The 24658-nt window shown below is 34.9% G+C and overlaps 1 protein-coding gene and 1 non-coding gene across 3 annotated transcripts in view; both read left to right on the forward strand.

The window, feature by feature from the left end:
* KIF18A (kinesin family member 18A) overlaps positions 1-24658 on the forward strand; it is an 80781-nt gene that overhangs the window by 26757 nt on the left and 29366 nt on the right. For both annotated transcript variants that reach the window (XM_040495559.1, XM_040495561.1), the window contains exons 12-14: positions 5338-5502; positions 9951-10072; positions 16295-16533. In XM_040495559.1, coding sequence (XP_040351493.1) covers positions 5338-5502; positions 9951-10072; positions 16295-16533 — 526 coding nt within the window. The remainder of the gene's footprint in view (positions 1-5337; positions 5503-9950; positions 10073-16294; positions 16534-24658) is intronic.
* LOC121043996 (small nucleolar RNA SNORD57) lies at positions 11462-11527 on the forward strand. The gene has a single exon (XR_005797055.1). It is a non-coding gene; the product is annotated as a small nucleolar RNA SNORD57 (small nucleolar RNA).

The raw sequence follows: 24658 nt of genomic DNA on the forward strand, positions 1-24658 counted from the left end.
TGTAAGACAGAAAATTAAATTCCTAGGTGTTAGAGGGAAAACGGAAACCAAAAGAACAAAATCTCAGTTGGAACTGTTGCTTCTGTGAGGGTTGTTGGAATGCTTAACATAAACCTACCACACTCAGGAAATGTTGGGTATCAAAGGTGAGGCAGTGGGAGCAGTATATCCCAGATGTAGGTGATAATGTACAACTTAGACCAAACTCAGATCTTTTTTTTCCAGGAAAGAATATTTTATCACTAACATTGTTAGAATTTCCATTGCGTCGTACTTGAAAAGGCAGACCATCTTTTACTTGGTTTTTTTATTTTATGCAATTGTACACTGCCCTACAACCTCCATATACACAGCCCACTCCCGATACCCTAGCTTTGATGTACACTGCTATTTAGATAAGGAACCGAAGGGAGACCAGGGAGATAGAAATGGCAGACCCCACGTAAAGCTGGGAACCTCAGAAGCCTTCACCATTCATATTGGGGGTACACCTTGAAGAAACATCTTAATCAGCAAAACAACCACGCCTAGAGTAAGCAAAAGTCTCATGTAAAGATTTTCATTATAAATATACTTTTCAAAGAGTTGAGGTTTGAATTTTTACAATCCATGTGTTTTATTTAGTAAAGCCTTAAAATGAAAAATTAACATAGAAAATGGTGTGAGAGCAGCAATAATCTATGGGTAACCGTGCAGAAGCATACAGAAATAGCCTATTGAAACAGACCCTCAACTCAAATTACTAATGAGAACTCACTGTCCAAATTACAAAACACATGGTGAAACAATCCACCATAAACAAGTCAGCAGACTTAGCAAATAATGACAGGATTCCCAAAAATTCAGACACTAGAGCAATCTGATTTAAAAACTAAAAAAACTACTGGGGTACCTGGATGGCTCAGTCGGTTAAGGGTCTGATTTTGGCTCAGGTCATGATCTCATGGTTTGTGGGTTCAAGCCCCACATCGGGCTCTGTGTTGACAGCTCAGAGCCTGGAGCCTGCTTCAGATTCTGTGTCTCCCTCTTTCTGTTCTTACCCCACTCATGTTCTGTGTCGCTCTCTCAAAAGTAAACATTAAAAAAAAGTTTTTTAGGGGCGCCTGGGTGGCGCAGTCGGTTAAGCGTCCGACTTCAGCCAGGTCACGATCTCGCGGTCCGTGAGTTCGAGCCCCGCGTCGGGCTCTGGGCTGATGGCTCAGAGCCTGGAGCCTGTTTCCGATTCTGTGTCTCCCTCTCTTTCTGCCCCTCCCCCGTTCATGCTCTGTCTCTCTCTGTCCCAAAAATAAATAAACGTTGGAAAAAAAAAAATAAAAAAATAAAAAAAAGTTTTTTAATCTATAAAAATGACTGGGGCGCCTGGGTGGCTCAGTTGGTTGGGCGGCCGACTTCGGCTCAGGTCATGATCTCTCGGTCCGTGAGATCGAGCCCTGCAACAGGCTCTGTGCTGACAGTTCAGAGTCTGGAGCCTGTTTCAGATTCTGTGTCTCCCTCTCTCTGACCTTCCCCTGTTCATGCTCTGTCTCTCCCTGTCTCAAAAATAAATAAAACGTTAAAAAAAAAAAACTATAAAAATGACTAAAATCGTCAAAGTAGGAATTAATGATAAAGGAATTAAAGTTCGAAAGAACATACATAATACAAAAAGAAAACAAATGAAATGTCCAGAAATTAAAGATTTATTCACTGAAATTTATAAGTTCATTTTATAGGCACAATGCTTTAAATACTTTGCATGCATTAACTCAATTCTCAGAAAACCCTGTGGGACATGTTATTATCCTCATAATTAAGATGAGGAAACCAGAGGACAGAGAAGTCATTTTGGGCAAAGTCACACCTCTCATTGGTATCAGACCTATATGGTCTGAACTCAAGCAAGTTGATTCCAGAACCTGTTACCTCTGTCCTTTTCTGTGTGTTAGATACAGCTAAAGATGAATTACTGAACTGGGAGATCTGAGGAGACTATGTCAAATAGAGGATAAAAAATAGCAAATGTAAATAAAATGTTGTTGCATGAAGGACAGACTGAAAAGTCATGCATTCTTCTAATAATTGTTATGAAGGAGGTATATTAGTGCAAAAAGGGGAAAGGATAATATGCCATTTCAGGCTTAGAATTTTCTAGGACTAATAAGATGTCAATAAGATGTATGTTCAAGAAGAATGAGTTCTAAACAGGATAAAAAATAATTTATTCCTACGTGTATGCCACTCCACCAAAGAGCAGAAAAATAAACATTTTGATAATTATTCCCCCCCAGTTCTGGTGTTCACTGATGATAAGCTTAATTTATTTTTATTTTATGAAATTATTTACATAGATAATACATGAGATGATTTGCAAATTACTTATTCAAAAGCTGTCTCTTATAGGGGCTCCTGGGTGGCCGAGTTGGTTAAGAGTCCAATTTCGGCTCAGGTCATGATCTTGCGGTTCGTGGGTTCAAGCCTGCAACGGGCTCTGTGCTGACATCTCAGAGCCTGGAGCCTGCTTCAGAGTCTGTGTCACCTCTCTCTCTGCCCCTCCCCTGCTTGTGCTCTGTCTCTCTCTTTCAAAAATAAATAAAATTTAAAATACTAAAAAAAAAAAAAAAAACAACTCTTATAAATAACTTTTCAGTCCTCTTAGACCTCTACCCCAGATGTGTTTTTCCTGTCCCAGAAGTATCAACTCTATATAAAAATTTCACGTTTTAATGTTGAAAGCCATCAAATTTTAAACAGTGCTTTAAAACACTAGTATTTCAGGGGCACCTGGGTGGCGCAGTCGGTTAAGCGTCCGGCTTCAGCCAGGTCACTATCTCGCGGTCCGTGAGTTCGAGCCCCGCGTCAGGCTCTGGGCTGATGGCTCAGAGCCTGGAGCCTGTTTCCAATTCTATGTCTCCCTCTCTCTGCCCCTCCCCTGTTCATACTCTGTCTCTCTCTGTCCCAAAAATAAATAAACGTTGAAAATAAATAAATAAATAAATAAAAATAAAATAAAACACTAGTATTTCAGTTTTTTTTCCAGCCTATGAAATTGTAAAATGTGATATGCTAAGCAACTAATCTTAAAGGATTCATCAGTATATCACTGATGCCAGCTTATCAGTAGCTGTTACACTATCAACATTAGTATTTTTATTTATGAGTATGCATTTATTGTGCCTTATCTTATCAAAAAATGTCTATTTAAAAAATCACTGTTAGATATGATTGACACCAAAAATGTGAGTACTTAGTAAGATGGAGTAGGGGAATGGGTTTGGCTGGGTTTTTTAAATTTTTTTTTCTGTTTTCATCTGTATTCTTCTGCTTAATTGCCTTTTTTTCAACCCACTTACCTTTTATGATTTCTTACTTTTGGTCATTTCAATCTACATGTTCCAGTTCTTATAGGTATTTTCATGAGACTAGGTAAACAATGGAGATAAAACCTCTTAAGAGTATCGGTTTGGGTTAAATTATTGAAAAACATAGGAAGGCATCTATAGAGATTGAGTTGTTTTTGTTTTGATTTTTACACACTAAAGTGTCAAACTATAGTTTACTAAACTGCTTGCTAAGGCAAGAAATTTTATATCTGTGTTGGACCCTCTCCAAAAGTGGTTTATTATCAGAAGTGCTAAAAGAATCTCATAACATTGATTCAGGCAGAAATGGTTCCAGAGTATAGACTCTGAGATTAGAATTAAAGTGAAGCTCTTGGGTAATTTTATGACCATATAAAGATAATCTGCAAATTATTTTTAGCAAAATGACGAGTTTATTTACCACATTAGCAGTCCTTTTGCACAAAGCAGTAGTAACACCTAAATTTTAGAATTATATGTTTGTTCTCAGTCAAAAAGTTTTGTGGTATTCTGGGGGTTTGTTAATAAAGTGTATAAAGTTCTTTTTAAACCTTAACAGGAAGCATTTACTTTAATGTCAGGGTTTAACATGCATATTTAGAATTTATTCTCAGTTATTTGCTATTTATTTCAGAACAGTAGGTCATTATGAGTACCCTGATGGAAAATGTCCCCATAGGGAACCATCATAGAGGATACATTTGATGGACATTAGAAGTAAAAACTCAAAAGCATACTTTTTGGGGTTTTGAGTTAGGAACTTTTTGGTATTAAATTATTGGCTGCCATGAGAGCCTCAGAGCATTTCCTGCCCTGGTTTCTAAGAGTTCCTACAACATTTATAAATGTTAAAGCCAAGTAAAGATAATCTGATTTAACTGCCTTCCTCCAGGCAGGTACAATACTTTTATGTTCGTTTTCAGATGAGGTGATAAAGAACCACTGAGATTAACTTGCCTAAGTTTTCATACCTGCTGAATACAGCAGAAGAAAGTCAAGAAGCTACATATCCTACCTTCTGTTAAGGTAGTGGCTCTAAACTTTTCAGGTCTCAGGACCCCTTCCTATTTAAAAAAAAAAAAATTATTTAGGACCTAAAAGAGCTTTTGTTCATATGAATTCCATCTACCAGTATTCCTGTATTAAAAATTCAAATTGAGACTTGTAAAAATCTATTTAGTATCAGTTAATTTTAAAACCATTAGCTCATTGCATGACAACATAACTAACACTTTAATGAAAACTAGTGAGTTATATTTTCTAAAACAAACCAAAAGAGATAGTGAAAAGAATGGCACTGTTTCACATTTTTGCAAATTTCTTTAATGCCTGGCTTTCCCCAAAAGTTTCAATACATCTTTTATGAAAGATAGCAAGAAAGAAGAAGTTAGCTTTTAAAGAGAGCCAAAAGGCCAGATTTGTGCCTACATAAAACATCAAAACTATTCAGAATATCCATTATGAGTCCTGAACCAATCATCAGGTAAGATCAGATATTTATAAGCACTCTGATATAAGCTTTATTTTCTATTACTTGCACCAGCCTATCTAAAAGCGTTGTGGGCAAAATCAGAGCAGAGTTATTTCTTCACATCTTTCATGTTGGAGGAAAGGCAAGGTGGGACTTGTGTCTGCTTTGATTTTGAGTAAAATCGTGGGAATTATCAGACCTTGTACGAACTTTTCATATGCAACACTTAATGGAATGTATTTTAGCACACACACAAAAAAAGTTATAGTCTTCAATTTGGCCAGTGAAATTCTTAAAGCCATAAACTCTCAACATGTAATTTTATAAAAATGAGTCACAACTCAATTTCCTGTTTTCCTGCAAGCAGTAGTATTGTGGAGATTTCAAAGGGGAAGTAGCTTTAAATATAAAAGTATAGTCTAAATAGATTACAATGGCAAACTTACAAGAAAATTTACTACTTTGCTAATATCACATACATCAAATATCATAAAAATTAGTCTGGCTATTAAATACATTATTTTTCAGGCCACTTGCCGACGAGATCATAGACTTGCAATGTTGAAAACTCGTCGCTGCTACCTAGAGAAGAAAAGGGAAGAGGAATTGAAGCAATTTGATGAGAATACTAATTGGCTCCATCGTGTAAAATCTGAAATGGAGCTCTTAGGTCAAAATGGCCATATTCCAAAGGTAAGATTTGTTTATGTGTTCAGATTCACTTTGTAAAAACTGAGTTCTTTAAATTTTTTTTTTTTCAACATTTATTTATTTTGGGGACAGAGAGAGACAGAGCATGAACGGGGGAGGGGCAGAGATAGAGGGAGACACAGAATCGGAAACAGGCTCCAGGCTCTGAGCCATCAGCCCAGAGCCTGACGCGGGGCTCGAACTCACGGACCGCAAGATAGTGACCTGGCTGAAGTCGGACGCTTAACCGACTGCGCCACCCAGGCGCCGCAAAACTGAGTTCTTTAAACCCATTGTCTTTGTCATGGAGTAAACATCTTTCATAAGACAACTATTGCTCCATCTCTCTGAGATTTGATTCTTTTTACCATTTATATTTGAATATACCATCTGCCTTGCTAATTACCCGTTAAATTTGCCTTTTCTGTACTTTGAGAAGAGTAAGGTTACTTTTAAGTGACGTTACTCTTAAGCGATCGCTTCCTTTTATGAGGTAGCTCTTAAGTTAGAATGAAGTAATCAAACTACTTGAGGATTCATCATATAGGTAATTTGTTTTAATGCTTGATGTTTTGTGGAAAAATAGTTTTAAATGTAGTCACCCTTACTTGCATTATGGCTAATGAAAGCTGATTTGAAAGCTGTATGTATGTGTACGAAAGTGAAGATATTCCACCTAGAATGGCAAAGGATTACAAAAAGTAGTGATGGGTAATGGTTAATGGCTGAATCAGATAAGAATTCTGTTCATCCGCATGGTTACAGAAATGTGACTTTACTGCCTTTACCAGTTAGGGCTGTATTTTGTTCCTTTCACAATAAGTCTTGGGAATATGCAGTTCATTCCCAATATAGCACCTCCAAAATGTCATCATTCTACTTTTCATTTCATAGTTGCCATGTCATCATTTCATCTTTAGCCTCAAGTTCGCACTTAGGCCAAGAAGAAGAAGAGAGAAAGAAACGGGGGAGAGCAGAAGCTTTTCCAGAAACTCTTAACAGACATCTTATTGGCTAGAATTGTCACATGACTGTCCCTAGATATAAGGGAATATGGAAAGGTGACTGTTCTTGATGGGCACATTATCACCCTGAACAAAATTAGAGTTTTCTTAATAAGAAAGAAGAGGGAAATGAATATATAATAAGCGACAAGTAGATACCTACTACAAAGAAACTAATTTTGATCCAAGTACCTAATACTTTAAAAGAACAACTTCTTTACACTCTTTTTTTTTTTTTAAGGAGGAGTATCTACAGCCTTTACTTTGGTGGTGCTTTTCTGAAATTCACTACTATGTATTAGCAAATTGGTATCTAGTCCTAGAACTTTGAAATTTCTAAAAAAACACTAGACTGATTATCAATACAGATAAAATAAAGCTCAGTATATTCAGTAACAAACGAATCCAAGTTGTAATGGTTAATATTCAAAGGTAATTTTAAAAGATATTACCCAGTACACCATGATTAGGGAAATGAATTCTCTGGTTGTCTAGCAATAGCTATCAGGGGCCATCCTTTTAGCATTACAGCTCAGACTGGAGAGGGAGAAGATTAGAGGGAGCAGTCAGTGATGACAGTCAAGGTAGTGAAAGAAGCAGTGAGCAACAAACAGCAGATACCCTGTTTCCTAAAAAGAAAACCAAAGACAAGTAGAGACTGAGTAATTATTTAGTGTGGAGATTTGTGGAGGGTCAGCCAACAACTTGATCTACACTTCAGTTATTCTAGAAGTCTTCAAAGTATCTTGCCGAAAGCATGCCACTGGATTAATTCAGTAGATTAGGTATTAAGTGTAATACAAAGCATAATTTAATACTATTTTATAATATAATTTAATTGATAAAGCACTTTGGAATATTCCCTACAGAGAAAGAATGTAAATACTGGGGAAAGGTTAGACTTCAGAGTTGGAGTGGTTAGTCATTCTGTTATTCAGTAGTTGTGTTGAATACCCCCTCTAACACTGTTGTATGATTTTGGATAAGTTGTTTAATTTTGTTGTCTTAATTTCCTGTCTTCAAAATACATTTAAATGAGATGCTATATGCAGAGGCCTAGCACCACCTAACACATAGTAGATGGTTGACAAATATATAGTATTCTCAGCATCTATAACGTACATGTCAGTAGCCAAAGAAAAGTGTCAGCTGCATTACAAAATATGTTTTCTATTCTTCCTCCAGAACAGTGATTCTGACCTTTTTGGGTAATAGATGTCTTTGAGAATCTGATCAAAAAGCTATACAGATCTTCTCCCAGAGATTAGGGAGGTCACATTCATATAATTTCACTTTTTTTTTAAGTCATTTTTCTATTTATGAGCATTAAGAGTATCTACTTTAGAAGCAAACTAAGGGACACTTTTTTTAATGCTGTATTCATATTAAGATGAGAGAATAGACATTTACATAACAAGAGGAGTAAGCAAAAAGAGACAGTGATTAATCAATAAACTGTACTAGAGATTATTTAGGTTTAGAAAAGGTAGCTTCTAAAATTCCACGTAGGTCTAAGGCATCTAAAGCTGTAAGGGCTCATCATAGAATGCAGCAGCCTCTGTCAGAGCACCTACCAGAGCACCCAAGCCAGGTGCTGAGTGACAGGTTTTCTGAGAAAACAGCTGAGAGTCCTGGGCACATAAGTGTTTCTCATTCATAGCACAAGAGGCTCTTCTCTTGGAAAGGCAGCAGGTGTTGAATGTTTAGAGTAGTTTTTGGTTTTGTTTCACTTATTTATAAGTTTTACTTATTCATTAGATACCATGTATCTCTAATATGGTCTTGTTTTCAAAATGATCATTGTCAAAATGACTTTAGGTTAGAGTTAAAATTTTTGCACTTGTTTATTTATTTGTTTACTTGTTTTAAAATAGCTAATTTTGAGAAAAGACTCACATTGTAAACTTGGCTTTCCAAAGACAACAAGCTAGCCAAGGCCCATTGTTAACTAATATAATTATACATTCAAGGCTTGTCTTTTTAAGAGATAAGTAATTCAAGAAGATAAAAGAATAAAATTATTGGAGGAAATATTTAAAGAAGGGTTTTGTTTTGTTTTTTTAAGAGAAAGGATGGAATATTTGGCAAATATGTTCAGACCATCAGGATCATTGAATTTTCTAACTGGAAAAGACTATAGAGATCATCTAGTCAGGCTCTTAAATTGTAGTCAAGTAAAGTGATCTCCATAAACACTATATTTTTGGCTTAAGGTAGCACTTTTGTCCTGGCTGAAACCATCTCTAAGACAACTTGACTCATAGGCCAGTGCTCTAACCATATTATCCTGTTTCCCTAGGGAGGATTTTCTCTAAAATGCATGCTATATTTCTTGAAATACAAATCATGTAAAGAAACAACCCCCAAGTTTACTCTGTCTCAGATATATTAAATGACATTATTTCCAGTCATAGTGCCTACCACTGGCATAGGAAGTTTTGAAAAAAGGAAAAAGAAAAAACAGTTTTAAGCTTTTAGATAATCTGGTCAAATGCAGGTTAGGAAGGAATATTGAAAAGTTAAAATGGATTATGGGAATTGTCTCCAGGAGGAAGTTTCCAAGCTTAGCTTCCCTGCTTATCGGATTGCTGTCTTAGCCCCTCAAATGTCCAAAAGATTTCATTTCCTTTCATCGTATTGAGTAAAATTTTCCCAGTTAAGGATTCTGAGAATGCTATTGGACTATCCCATTCACTCTTTCATATGACCACTTAGCTGACATTTTCCTACTGAGGGTATAGTAGGCTTAAGGAAAGAAGAATGACATTAGGTGATAGGTTGGAGAACACTTGTACCTAAGCACATGAAGTTTAGGAAAATGGGCAGCTACAAAAGACTTTTCATACTTTTGCTCTAGGATGAAGCTTACACCAGATTGAGTGAGTGAAGGCAAGAAATTTTTATTACATGCAACTTCAGACACTGGATACTAGGTCTGTAACACTAAAATAGTTTGATACACCCCCCTCCTGGTTCTGAACCTAACATTCTAGTATAGATAGTGAAGCTATAAACAAACAAATAGGTAAATGAAATAATTACTGATCAGTGCTCTGGCAGAGACTATTGGTAGTAGAGTGTCCATCTTTAAATATAATGCTCAGAGAAAGCTCCCCTGAAGAAGTGACATTTAAGTAAAAACTGGTCATATTCATGTATTTTCACAGCATTATCAACAAATTGGATAGACCAAGAAACTGCCACCAGAATAAAATTTGTTCTGAGTTCCTAACACTTAGTTTCTGAGAAACTTGAAACTTACCTTGCTTGTAAGTTATAGAACTCCTATACCAATATGTTTATTTGTCAAATTGTTTCTAAACATTATCATTTTATATATAAAAAATTAAAATTATTAACACCAATATAAAATAAGTTTTATTAAAATTTATTTAATTTCAACATTCTTAAAGGAATCTGAAGTGTAGTTTGCATTGTTTTCCCCAGGAGCTCAGTAAAGATCTTCATTGTCATCATTTGCACCTTCAGAACAAAGACTTGAAAGCACAAATTAAACATATGATGGATCTAGCTTGTCTTCAAGAACAGCAACACAGGCAAACTGAGGCGTAAGTGCATGGATTTACCTATTCTACAAATTTTAACATTGTGGCCCTAAGGAACCTGAAACAGAAGTTGTTTTCCAGAAAATTGAGTTTTATTAGGTATAGGATACATTATTTTTTAGTGTCTGCCAGCATCAGAAAGTATGCAGAGTTAGAAAACATTGATAAAGTATAAAATAGGTAGTTCTTCTCCAACTAATATTGTTAGTACTTTATAATAAAGTTTTGAAGGCATTTTTCTATAAAACTTAATTATTAGAAGCAATTACTATTAATACCAAATCAATTTTTAAGGAGGCAGTTTTTAAGTATTCATAATTCCAGAATGATTTTTCTGTCATTAAAATGAAATTACTAAAAATGTATATTTTTTAACATCAGTTGTCCCAGTTTTTATGTGATGCTATAGTAGCTCTTTCATGCTCTACTAGCTTAGTAGTAACATCTTTTGAAACATAATATTTAAAAAGTATAAGTCTTTATTTTTGTTATATGTCAGTCACCTCTTTAGGTGTCACTTTCATGCTCTGTAGAAAAGAAATTTATTTCTCTAAGGGCCTTCCACCAGTCTACAATTCTGCAGTTCTAGTATTCTTGCATACCTAGCAATTAATTTTCCATACATCTCATGTAAGGGAAATCATATTAGGATAGTTACTTTAAAAAGAAGAAAAAGGAGGGGTGCCTGGGTGGCTCAGTCAGTTGAGCGACCGACTTTGGCTCAGGTCATGATCTCACAGTTTGTGAGTTCAAGCCCCGTGTCAGGCTCTGTGCTGACAGCTCAGAGCCTGGAGCCTGCTTCAGATTCTGTGTCTCCCTCTCTCTCTCTTTCTCTGCCCCTCCCCCACTCATGCTCTGTCTCTCTGTGTCTCAGAAATAAACATTTAAAAAAAAATTTAAAAAAAAAGAAGAAAAAGGAAAGGAAGAACTTTAGGGAGATATTCTTCTGTGGATAAAAGTTCAACCTAATGTCCTTGTACTTTCTATATCTCTGTCTAGAACAGACCATGAAAATTCTTTTACTAGCAGTCAAACCACCTGCAAGAGTTAAAGTTATCAAAGAAACCCATTAATTTATTTTACCCATACTGTATTTATTATATAAGACATATATACATTTTAAGGTAAATTTTTGTTTCAAAATGGGCAAAAAGATTCTGACTAACTCTCCAATTTAGTAAATTGGTGAGCCAAAACATTACAAGCAGAGGTAACACAGCATAGTAGAAAGAGTATGAGTTTTAGAGTTAGTCTTGAATTCTATTTTATATTAGCAGTATAAACTTGCATAAATTATTTAACCTCACTAAGCCTTAGTTTTCTTTTATGTTAATAGATCATAATACTCCCCTTAAAAGATTTTGAAAGGATTTAAATGACATTAAAATAAAAAGGAGGTGAACTGTCTTATTCTGACCTTGTGTAGTGGAGGCAAAAAAACTGATTTAATACACATTCAAAGTGCTGAAAGAAAAAAATTTCCAACCAAGAAAACCCTAACCACCAACAAATTATCATTCAGAACTAAAGGGGAAAGAAAAAGAATTTTCCAGAGAAGCAAAAGCTAAAGGAGTCCATTACCATAAAACTGGTGTTACGAAAAACATTAAAGAGACTTATTTAGGCTGAAAAGAAAGAATGCTAATTAGTAATAAGAATACATGAAGGTATAAATCTCACTGGTAAAAGGAAATATATAGCAAAGGTAGGGAGTTAATTACTTAAAAAGCTGGTATGAGAGTTAAAAGAAAAACTCTAACTGTAATAATTAATGGATATATAAGATGAAAAGACATAAAATGTGTCATCAAAAACATAAAACTTGGATTATTAATTATATATTATATATATTATTATAGGTTCTATGTAGAATCTAAAAAACAAAATGAAAAAAGTCCTAGCCAGAGCAATTAGACATTAAAAAGAAAGAATAGGAGTCCAGATTGGAAAGCAAGAACCGAAATTGTCACTATTTGCAGATGACATGATACTATATATAGAAGACTCTAATGACCACCAAAAACTGCTACAACTAATAAATGAATTTAGTAAAGTTGCATGATACAAAACCAATATACAGAAATCTGTTGGGTTTCTGCATACTAATAACAAACTATCAGAGAAATTAAGGAAACAATCCAATTGACAATTGCATAAAAAGAATAAAATACCTAGGAATAAATGTAGCCAAGGAGGTGAAAGACCTGTACACTGAAAACTGTTAAGATACTGATGAAAGAAATTGAAGAAGACAGAAATAAATTTAAAATATTCTGTGCTCATGGATTGGAAGAATTAATGTTGTTCAAATGTCCATACCATCCAAAGCTATCTATGGATTGAATACAATCTCAATCAAAATTCCAATGGCATTTTTGACAGAAATAGAACAAAAATTCTAAAATTTGTATAGTGTTACAGAAGATACCAAATAGCCAAAGCAATCTCAAGAAAGAAGAACAAAGTATCACACTTCCTGTCTGATTTATTTCCTTCAAACTATATTACAAAGCTGTAGCAATCAAAACAGTATGGTATTGGTTTCAAAACAAGCATGTAGTATACTGTATGTTGACTAACTAGAATTTAAATTTAAAAAAAAAAGAAACTGCTCTGTGTATTAAAAAAAAAAAAAAATGTAGATTAATAGAACTGAGAGCCCAGAAAATAAACCCACAGATATAAGGTCAATTAATTTATGACAGAGGAGCCAAAAGTATACAGTAGGGCGATATGCAAAAGAATAAAACTGGACCACTGTCTTACACTATACATAAAAATTAACTCAAAATGGTTTAAAGACTTGAACATAAGACCTGAAAACATAAAACTCCTAGAAGAAAATGTAGGTAGTAAGCTCCTTACCACCACATAGGTGGTAAGAGATGATATTTTGGATTTGACACCAAAAGCAGAAGAAACAAAAGCAAAAATAAGTGAAATTACATCAGACTTAAAAACTTCTACATACCAAAGGAAACCAACAACAAAGTGAAAAGGCAACCTTCCGAATGAGAAAAAATATTTGCAAATCATATATCTGATAAAAGGTTAATGCCCAAAATACATGCAGAACTTATACAATTCAATAACAGAGAGAGACAATCTGATTTAAAAATGGGCAGAAGATCTAAATAGACATTTTTCCAAAGAAGACATATAGATAGTGAACAGGTACATAAGAAGGTGCTCAGTATCACTAACCAGGATAATGCAAATCAAAACCATAATGAGATATCACCTTATACCTATTAGAATGGCTCTTACCAGAAAGACAAGAAATAACAAGTGTTTCCAAGTATGAAGACAATAAGGGATCCTTGTGTATTATTGATGGGAATTGGTGTAGCCACAATAGAAAACAGTATGGAGGTTCTTCAAAAGTTAAAAATGGAACTACTGGGGCACCTGGATGGCTAAGTTGGTTAAGTGTCCAACTCTTGAATATGGGCTTAGGTCATGATCTCACAGTCGTGAGATTGAGTCCCATGGGCATGAAGTCTGCTTAAGAATCTCTGTCTCTCTGCACAGTCCTGCTCATACTTGCACACTCTCTGCTCTCTCTCAGTCTTTCTTTAAAAAAAAACAATAGAACTACCATATGATCAACCAATTCCACTTCTCAGTATTTATACAAAGAAAATGAAACACTAACACAGAAAGATATATGCACCCCATGTTCATTGCAGCATTATTTATAATAGCTAAGATATGTAAACAACCTAAGTGACTATCAGTGGATGAAAGGTTAAAGAAAAAGTGGTATATGTTTATGTGGATAATATATCTATACACACACAATGGAATATTATTCAATCATAAGAAAATAATGAAATCTTGCCATTGGTGACAGCATGGATGTACCTTGAAGGCATTATACTAAATGAAATAAATCAGTGAAAGAGAAATAACAAATGATCTCACTCCTATGTGGAATCTTAAAAAAAAAAAAAAAAAAAATTCATCAATACAGAGAACAGATTGGTGGTTGCCAGAGGCCAGGGTTGGGGAGTAAGCAAAATAGGTGAAGTGAGTCAAAAGATACAAATTTACCATCATAAATAAATCATGAAACAAAATGTACAACATGGCAACCATAGTTAGTAAAACTGTATTGCACATCCAAAAGTTGCTCAGAGAGTAGATCTTAAAAAAGTTCTCATTGCAAGAAAAAAAACTTGCATGTGGTAATGAAAATTAACTAGAGTTATTGTGGTGATCATTTGCAATATAAATAAATATTAAATCAAAAAATATAAATGAATGAATGCATAAATACATTCAAACAAACAAATATAAGTACGTATGTATGTCATGGGTCCCTAAGACCACCTCCTTGTTTGATGATTTACTACGATGGCTCACAGAACCCATCATATAGTTGTACTCATAGTTATGATTTATTATAGCAAGAGCATGCAAAACAAAATCAGCAAGAGGAAAAGGCAAATGGGGCAAAGTCCAAAGGAAACCATATGCAAGTTTTCAAGTGTCTTCTTCCACTTGGACCCACACAGGATGTGCTTAAGTCCTCCAGCAAAAAGTTGTGAATACATTTTAAATGTTGTCTAAACTTTGGGATCTCATTAGACAATTAGTGCACTTGGGTTTTTACTGGGAGTTGGTTACAAAGGCACCTTCTACCTAGCCTGTACCAAAATTCCAGACTTTCCAGGAGGAAAGTAGTTGTTCAGCATAAACCATATTGCTTATACAAATAGTTTAAGTACAGTGAGCCACTCTTATCAGTTCTGAAAATGAGAACACTCTCAAAATTCAAGTATTAAGATGTCAACCAAGGGCCAACGTTGCCAGCAAGCCTTTTTTTTTTTTTTTTTTTTTTTTTTTAGTGTTTATTTTTGAGAGAGAGACAGAGTGGGAGCAGAGGAGGGGCAGAGAGAGATGGAGACACAGAATCCAAAGGAGGCTCCAGGCTCCAAGCTCTCAGCACAAAGCCTGATGCAGGGCTTGAACCCATGAACCACAAGATCATGACCTGAGCTGAAGTTGGACGCTTAACCAACTGAGCCACCCAGGTGCCCCAACTAGCAAGACTTTTTAAGAATAGCAACCTCTGGCTGGCTGTGTTATGTGTTCTCTGCACAGCACCTCATTAGTATAGGTGCTCAATAAATATTGTTTCTTTTAGTGACTTTATACTTAATGACTTTTCCCTATAGTTGTTGCCTACGTGATTTAAATGGAGTACTCTCTACCCTCCCCAAAAGGGGCAGTGTCACAATTTATGTGTACTACTATCTAAATATTTAAGTCTCTGAGGTAAAAGCACAGTTATTTCCTTGATTGTTAAAATCAATGCCTATCCTTTTTCCACTGCCCTACCATACTTCAAATAATCCTATTCTGCCGGATGTTATGAGTCAACTGAATCAACCAGGTCCGAAGCATTTCAAGGTCATTCAAGTTGTTTGACATCTTCCTTGATATAAAAATTAGGAACCATTAATTGAGTGTATAAATTTATAACTGTTTAGCTGTGGTATTTCTTCAGTGAGCACTTACATGGAGGTCTAATACATAAAAAGATACATTCAGTACTGCTCTGATTGATAGCATTAGGCAAGATTTTGAATCAGAGCCAAGAATCTAGTGCCCCTTTGATTCCCTTTAGCTACCATCCTTGTCCACAACTCTTCTACTTGGAACCCCTCTGAATGGCTTTGAAAGCCATTGCTTTAACTCATAAAGAGCTATCTTGGAGGAAATTTGACTCTGTGGTTCCTTCAAAATACTATATACCTGAAACGGATCTCATCATTTAAGAGTGCATTTTTTCATTTTAATTCCATGGTACTTAGTATGAGTAATAACAGTATCTTTGTTTTATAAATCACATAATGCTTTGTAGAAACCTTTTACATGTATTTAACTCACTTAGTTTTGACAGTAGTCTCCTGTTGTAATGACTGTCTAGTTGTACCCCAAGTTATCGAGAAGAAACCTCAGTTCGTGTATTACCCAAGATCACCTTGGAATTGAAAACTAGCCAAGTCTACAGCCTGGTGCTTGTAATTCCCATCCAGGATTCTTTCCACTCTTTACTTAATGTAGTGAGAATATGTTGAGGTATTTTATAGAAATATCTAAATGAAAACATATACAAGATATTATTTCATGATGTGCTAATACTTAGGATATTATGTAGAACTGTAATAGTGTATTTAAAATTTAATATTTATCTCTCTTGTCACCTTTTTTATATAGAGTATTGAATGCTTTGCTTCCAGTCCTAAGAAAACAGTATTGTGCATTAAAAGAAGCTGGCCTTTCAAATGCTGCTTTTGAGTCTGACTTCAAAGAAATTGAACATTTGGTAGAGAGAAAGAAAGTGGTGGTTTGGGCTGACCAAACTAATGAGCATACTTTAAAGCAAAATGACCTAACAGGGGTTTCTGTTCTTATGACCTTTCCACAACTTGGACCACCAGATCAATCTCCTTGTTGTAAGTACAGCTTTTCTTTTATTAGGTAAATTATAAAGTTATTTCTAAAGAGTAGCCTCCTTTATATATTGATCTCCAGAACAGTTAATTTTTTAATAGGTTTGGCTATTTTGTGAGAATTAATGGGAAAATTAGCTTCACAATCAGTTTATTAACCAGTATCTTTCAAAGGTTTAAGAGCCAAGTATGCTTGATGTTCTAAATAACTCTAACAATAAAACCTTTAAGTTATTTTACCTATTTTTGATGGAATAATTGTACTTCCACCCTTCTTTAAAAGTTAACCTCGTTTAAAGATGAAGATGATAATTAAGAATATTATATTCTGTAATACATAATAATCTGTTCTTAAGATCAACTAACAGCATAGAATAAACTATATTTTATTGCCATATATCACTTGTTATCAAAGTGTGTTTAGGACATTTTAATTGCAAAACAAACATATAATGTTTAAAATAAATTCAGGCAATACAGAATTACACATACAAGTAGAATGGCCTCTTCAACTTTCCCCAGAACCCAATCTTGTATCCTGTCCCGGAAATAAATACATTTAACAGTTTGATTGTCTTTATAGTGTGTGTGAATGTGTGCATCCGTGTGTGTATGTGAATGTGTAATATTTGTAGTACACAGTCTAACTCTAGCTTTTTGTTAAGTTTCATATGAATCCTAGCACATAATATATATTGATCTACAACTTTTTTTTATTTGTCTAGTTTATTATGAACATATTTAGGGTATATGCTTAAAGAATTTACCTTGTTTTTTTTTTTTTTTTAACAATTGTGAGAATTCAGAGAATAGATGTACTATAATTTATTTAACCGTTGATCTATTGGTGAACAGTGCATCAGAAAACATGCTTGTATATTCACATTTGTGCATATGTACCAGATTCCTAGAGACTGATTTGTTGGAAGTAATTTTTTAAAAAATTAATCTGTCAAACTTCAAAATTTTCTCTATGCCAGATGTATATGAGATACCTCTCTCATTCTTATCCCAAAATAATAGCAACCCTAAACTGGTCTGTATTCTTTTTAAATTTGCAGCTCTCAGACTTTACCTCCAAACTTTTCTGTCTTTCTGGAAGTTTGGATCTTCCCAAGGCCCTATTCTACTTTTCTTTGTTTCCAATGCTGGTAATAAGAGGTCTCCATTTTGTTTAGAGAGTTTTAATTTACCGTACAACATCGAAGTCAATCCATTGATCAGTTAATCTGATTATCATTGGTAATTACCTTGTAGTCTCTCCCCATTCTTTTTTTCTGAGTTTACAGATTTGGGAAAAGCGTTTCTCATATATACAATAGTGGGGTCCCAATTTTCCTTGTAGCTTTTCTGTTGATCTGATCCACGTGATTTCCAACTTCCAAAAATTACCCAGTTTCTGATGTTGGCAGCTGTTTCTTTTTTCTATTGCTGATGCTGTGTCAATGGATTTTAAGAGGAAGATGAGGCAAATCTCTGTAGATTTGTGTATTTGATTTTATTTCTTTTAGTATGATCTCTTGTCAAAACGGTCAGTCAAATATTTATTTTGTAGCTTTTTCCTTTTAGGTGTTTGTTTACTTTTTTGCTGTGGGTTTTATTTTCTATTTAATTGTTTTTATCTTTACTTTTATTATTTCTTTCCATCTACTTTTACTCAGTTTATACTGCTGTTTTTATTTCTGACTGATAAAGATGGATATTTGTTCATTAACTTTCACCTGACTTTTCTAATTTATGCATTAATGTCCATAGGTTTCCCCCTAAACACAGCTTTAACTTCATTTCACAAGTTTTGATACATAATATTCTAGATTATTATTCGTTCAAAATATTTTCTGATTTCTGTTGTAATTTCTTCTTTTACCTATGGAGCATTTTTTTCCTCACTTTTTATTTAAAATTGCACTTTCAGATTGAGCAAATTTCCATTTGTGTTCAGGCTTGGAGAAGCAATTAAAATGAGGATCATACTTTTTTTTTTTAATGTTTTATTTACTTTTAAGGCAGAGAGAGAGCATGAGTGGGGATGGGAAAGAGAGAGGGGGAGACACAGAATCCGAAGCAGGCTCCAGTCTCTGCACTGTGAGCACAGAGCCTGACGTGGGGCTTGAACTCAGGAACTGTGAGACCATGACCTGAGCCGAAGTTGGACACTTAACCAACCGAGCCACCCAGGCGCCCCGAGAATCATACTTTTTTAAGTGCCATATAGGCATCCGATATATATTTCACAAACTGGTAGATAAAAAAATTAATATTTTTTAGTTTTTATTCTCTAAAAAGCTATACCATATTCCATCCAATTTTTTATTTTTAGCTTAATTGAATTGTATTCAGAGAAAATACTTAATATGATTTTAATCCTTTGAAGATTATAGAGACTTGCCTTATGCCCAACATATAGTTAGCTGGTATAAGTGTTTCAAGTATGCTTATAAAGAATGTGTATTTTGTAGTCATTTATTGCCAGTCTTTTAGGTCAAATTTGCTGTGTGCTTCAAATTTTACTCTTATAGACTTTTTTTTTAATTCACATTCTATCATATACTGAGGAGACCTATTAAAAATTCCCTTTATTACATTGGATTTTTCTATTTTGCATCAGTTTTCTTTCACCACACTAACAAATCAACACAAATATGTCAACCTAAAATAACACTGATTTATTATTTCCGAGTTCTGTAGATCAGAATTATGGCAGGCTCAACTGGTAACTCCACTTAGAGTTTGAGAAGGCCAAATCAAGGTGTAAGCCAGCTGGATCTCTTTCCTGGATGTTCTGAGGAGAGAATGTGCTTCTAGGCTCATTCTGGTTGTTAGCAGAATTCAATTCTATGCAACTGTAGGACTGAGGTCCCTGTTCTCTTGGTGCTGTTGGCCAGGGGTCATTCTCCAATTTTAGACGTCACCCATATTCCCTGGCACGTTGCCCTCTTCATCATTTCATTTCCTAGCCAAGAAAGGCAGGACACTTCATTCTCATGCTTCGAATCTCTCTCACCTTCCCTTCTGCTTCATCTCTCCTTCCTACAGTTAAAGGGAAGCCTCTGCTTTTAAGGGTTCATTCATATGTTTCTATTGGGCCTGCTAGGTAATCTAGGATAATCTCCCTGGTTTAAATTCCATAACTTCAATTACATCTGTAAAATCCCTTTTACCATGTAATGTAACATAATTCACAGGTTCCAGGAGCTAGGGATGGACATCTTTTAGGAGATATTTCTCCTTGTAGTTCTGTCAATTTTTAGTTTTTATACATTGAGATTATATTATTAAATCTGTATATTTCAGAATTCTTACATCTTCCTTTTTTACAAAATGTACTTACTCATGTGCTTATTCTTTTTTTTAATATGAAATTTATTGTCAAATTGGTTTCCATACAACACCCAGTGCTCATCCCAAAAGGTGCCCTCCTCAATACCCATCACCCACTCTCCCCACACTCCCACCCCCCATCAACCCTCAGTTTGTTCTCAGTTTTTAAGAGTCTCTCATGCTCTGGCTCTCTCCCTCTCTAATCTTTTTTTTTTCTTCCCCTCCCCCATGGACTTCTGTTAAGTTTCTCAGGATCCACATAAGAGTGAAACCATATGGTATCTGTCTTTCTCTGTATGGCTTATTTCACTTAGCATCACACTCTCCAGTTCCATCCACGTTGCTACAAATGGCCATATTTCATTCTTTCTCATTGCCAAGTAGTATTCCATTGTGTATACAAACCACAATTTCTTTATCCATTCATCAGTTGATGGACATTTAGGCTCTTTCCACAATTTGGCTATTGTTGAAAGTGTTGCTATAAACGTTGGGGTACAAGTGCCCCTAGGCATCAGCACTCCTGTATCCCTTAGGTAAATTCCTAGCAGTGCTATTGCTGGGTCATAGGGTAGATTTATTTTTAATTTTCTGAGGAACCTCCACACTGTTTTCCAGAGCGGCTGCACCAGTTTGCATTCCCACCAACAGTGCAAGAGGGTTCCCATTTCTCCACATCCTCTCCAGCATCTATAGTCTCCTGATTTGTTCATTTTAGCCACTCTGACTGGCGTGAGGTGATATCTGAGTGTGGTTTTGATTTGTATTTCCCTGATGAGGAGCGACGTTGAGCATCTTTTCATGTGTCTGTTGCCCATGTGGATGTCTTCTTTAGAGAAGTATCTATTCATGTCTTCTGCCCATTTCTTCACTGGATTATTTGTTTTTCGTGTGTGTAGTGTGGTGAGCTCCTTATGGATTTTGGATACTAGCCCTTTGTCTGATATGTCATTTGCAAATATCTTTTCCCATTCCGTTGGTTGCCTTTTAGTTTTGTTGATTGTTTCCTTCGCTGTGCAGAAGCTTTTCATCTTCATGAGGTCCCAATAGTTCATTTTTGCTTTTAATTCCCTTGCCTTTGGGGATGTGTCAAGTAAGAAATTGCAGTGGCTGAGGTCAGAGAGGTCTTTTCCTTCTTTCTCCTCTAGGGTTTTGATGGTTTCCTGTCTCACATTCAGGTCCTTTATCCATTTTGAGTTTATTTTTGTGAATGGTGTGAGAAAGTGGTCTAGCTTCAACCTTCTGCATGTTGCTGTCCAGTTCTCCCAGCACCATTTGTTAAAGAGACTGTCTTTTTTCCATTGTATATTCTTTCCTGCTTTGTCAAAGATTAGTTGGCTATACTTTTGTGGGTCTAGTTCTGGGATTTCTATTCTATTCCATTGGTCTATGTGTCTGTTTTTGTGCCAATACCATGCTGTCTTGATGATGACAGCTTTGTAGTAGAAGCTAAAGTCTAGGATTGTGATGCCTCCCGCTTTGGTCTTCTTCAAAATTATTTTGGCTATTCGGGGCCTTTTGTGGTTCCATACAAATTTTAGGATTGCTTGTTCTAGCTTCATGAAGAATGCTGGTGCAATTTTGATTGGGATTGCATTGAATGTGTAGATAGCTTTGGGTAGTATTGACATTTTGACAATATTTATTCTTCCAATCCATGAGCACAGAATGTTTTTCCATTTCTTTATATCTTCTTCATTTTCCTTCATAAGCTTTCTATAGTTTTCAGCATACAGATCTTTTACATCTTGGTTAGTTTTATTCCTAGGTATTTTTTGCTTCTTGGTGCAATTGTGAATGGGATCAGTTTCTTTATTTGTCTTTCTAGTGTTTCATTATTAGTGTATAAGAATGCAACTGATTTCTGTGCATTGATTTTGTATCCTGCGACTTTGCTGAATTCATGTATCAGTTTTGGCAGACTTTTGGTGGAGTCTGTCGGATTTTCCATGTATAATATCATGTCATCTGCAAAAAGTGACAGCTTAACTTCACCTTTGCCAATTTTGATGCCTTTAATTTCCTTTTGTTGTCTGATTGCTGATGCTAGAACTTCCAACACTGTGTTAAACAACAGCGGTGAGAGTGGACATCCCTGTCGTGTTCCTGATCTCAGGGAGAAAGTTCTATTCTTAAACCTAAGTTTACTATTAATATAGCTGTGCGACTTTTCTTTTGCTTCATGTCTTCATGGTTCATCTTTTTTCTGATTCTTTCACTTTAAATCAAGCATGTGTCTTATAAACAGCATGTAATTGGGTTTTGCTCTTTTTATATAAAATTCTTTTTTTTTTTTTTAAGTTTATTTTGAGAGAAAGAGAGAGACTGTGAGCAGGGGAGGGGCAGAGAGAGGGGGAGGCAGAGAATCCCAAGCAGCCCTCACACTGTAAGCGCAGAGCCCGATGCAGTGCTTAAACTCACAATCTCTGAAAGTATGACCTAAGCCAAGATTAAGAGTTGGACACTTATCCCATTGAGCCACCCAGGCATCTCTGGGTTTTGCTTTGTTGTTCTGTTTATTAGTCTTTATCTTAAACTATTCATTCCTTTTCTACTTGATGAATGTATTGATATTTGGTTTTAAACCTGCCATCTTGTGCACATTTCTAGTTGTCCTGGTTATTCCAAATTCTTTTTCTTTTGAACTTTGCTTTAAAATGATAGAGTGATATTTAATATTCCATTTTTTTACCTCTCAGCTTGGAAACTATATACTCTTTTTATATTCTTTTAGTAGTTACCCTTGAGTAACATTATGTATCCTTGCTTTATCAAAGTCTGTTTATCAAAGTAATTATGTTACATTCACCCTCAAACAGTGCTAGAAACCTAAAAAATTCTTTACCTGGGTAAACTCCTCTCCTGACATACCATTGTTATGATGCATTTTATTTTTCTATATATAATATACCCATAAAATGTGTTTTTTTTATTGTGTATGTAATCAGTATTCACATTTACTCTTTTTATTCTTCTGTATTTTCTTAGCATCTCTGCATCTCCATCCAATAAATTTTTTCTTTCATCCAAAGAATCTTTTGTATTTCCTTTACAGTGGATGTACTAATGATGAATTTTCTTAGTTTTTATATGTCTGAAGCTGTATTTATTTTACTTTCTTTCTTAAAGACTATTTTGCTGGGTATAGAATTCCAGTTTGGTATTCTTTCTTTTCTTAGCAGTTTAAAGATATCATTTCATTATCTTCTAGGTTTTTTTTTTTTTCTTGTTGTTAAAGTCAGCTGTCATTTGTTCCTTGAATATAATCAGAATTCTGATCTCCTAAAATATTTTCTCTTTGTTTTTGGGTCTTAGTAGTTTTGCTCTATTATTCCTATATGATTTTATTTTTACTTCTCTATGTAGTTTCATAGAACTTTCAAATTTTGTGTCTGGATTATCTTACATTAGTTCTCCTTGCCTTATATGTGCCTTTTTTTTTTTTTTTTTTTTTTTGGTCTCTGGAAATTTCTTTTCACGTATTGTATAATTTACTTCTCTTTGCAGCTGTGTCAAATGGTTCCTAAATCCATCAAGTTCTTAATTTCAGTTGTATTTCAGTTCTAGAATTTCTATTTGATTCTTTTTTATAAACTCCATTTGTTGACTAAAATTCTCACTGAACACAATGGGTGTAATTATTTTAAAGTCTGTGTCTGAGAATTTCAGGTCTGGAACCCTCTGGGTCTGTTTCTGTTATCTCTTTCTTCTGGTTCTCTTTCACGTGGTCTCATTTCCTTGAAGACATGCTGAGTTTTGTGCATTGGGCATGTATTTGCAGAATTGTTTACAGAAATACTTTAAGACTTCTCATAGTAATGTCTTCCTTCAGAGAGGATTTACATTTGTTTCTTCTAGGCCCCTGATGGCATTAACAATCCAAAATCACTGTAGTCCAGTTTTAAGGACTGGGATAATTTGAAACTACATAGAAACTTCTGCTAGGGTCCGCCTACCCCCTGATTTACCCTCAAGAGCATAAGCTGTTTAGAGTTCTAACTCAAAGCAAGGAGGGTTTAGGAAGAACTTTGCCCTAACTTCAAGTGCCAGCACCCCAGTTCTACCAAGTTCTCAACAACATTACTAAGTTTTTCTGCCACCTCCTTCAGGATCAGCAAAAAATCTCAAGGGGAAAATAGCTGTAAATGCAGAGATTACCTTCCAGAGGTTCCCAACTTTCTCTTGATACTTACCTATAATTCTTCACAATCTTGTTAGCTCTTCTGTGCATTCAACCATATGTTTTTTATATTTTGTCCAGAATTTTTTATTGCCTTCAGTAGAGAGATTGGTCTGGATTACCTAGCTCTCTATTATTAAGTTCCCTATGTTAATATTTTTACATTAAAATGAGTGGGAATTTGGAGATACATATTTATATCCTCTTTTTCTTTTAATAAAGTACTATCGTCATTAGAACTAACCTAGTTGAGATCTTAGGAAAGAAAACTTAAGATTTTTTTCAGATTTTCTTGTACCTTTTGGGCCTTGGGGTTTTTTGGGTTTTTTTTTTTTTTTGGTTTTTTTTTTTCTTATATAATGTACTCAAGATGTTGGAGAGGAAATAGTGTTTTAACACCAAGATTGAGAAATACTGACCACCTGATGGTCATTATTACTTATTTAAAAATCCATATTTCACTTACAGTGTAATTGCATAGACTATACTTGTCAGCAGTAAAACACAACATTTATTTGGCTCATAATTCCTTTTCATAACATTTTTAAAAGGAAAAACTGTTGAAGTCAGGTTACATTTTATAAACATGTATTTCCTTTTGAAAGTGTATCAGAAGATGAGTTTTGT

The sequence above is a fragment of the Herpailurus yagouaroundi genome, unplaced genomic scaffold (genome assembly GCF_014898765.1).
Source record: "Herpailurus yagouaroundi ecotype Mexico unplaced genomic scaffold, PumYag 187, whole genome shotgun sequence".
NCBI classification, from domain to species: domain Eukaryota; kingdom Metazoa; phylum Chordata; class Mammalia; order Carnivora; family Felidae; genus Herpailurus; species Herpailurus yagouaroundi.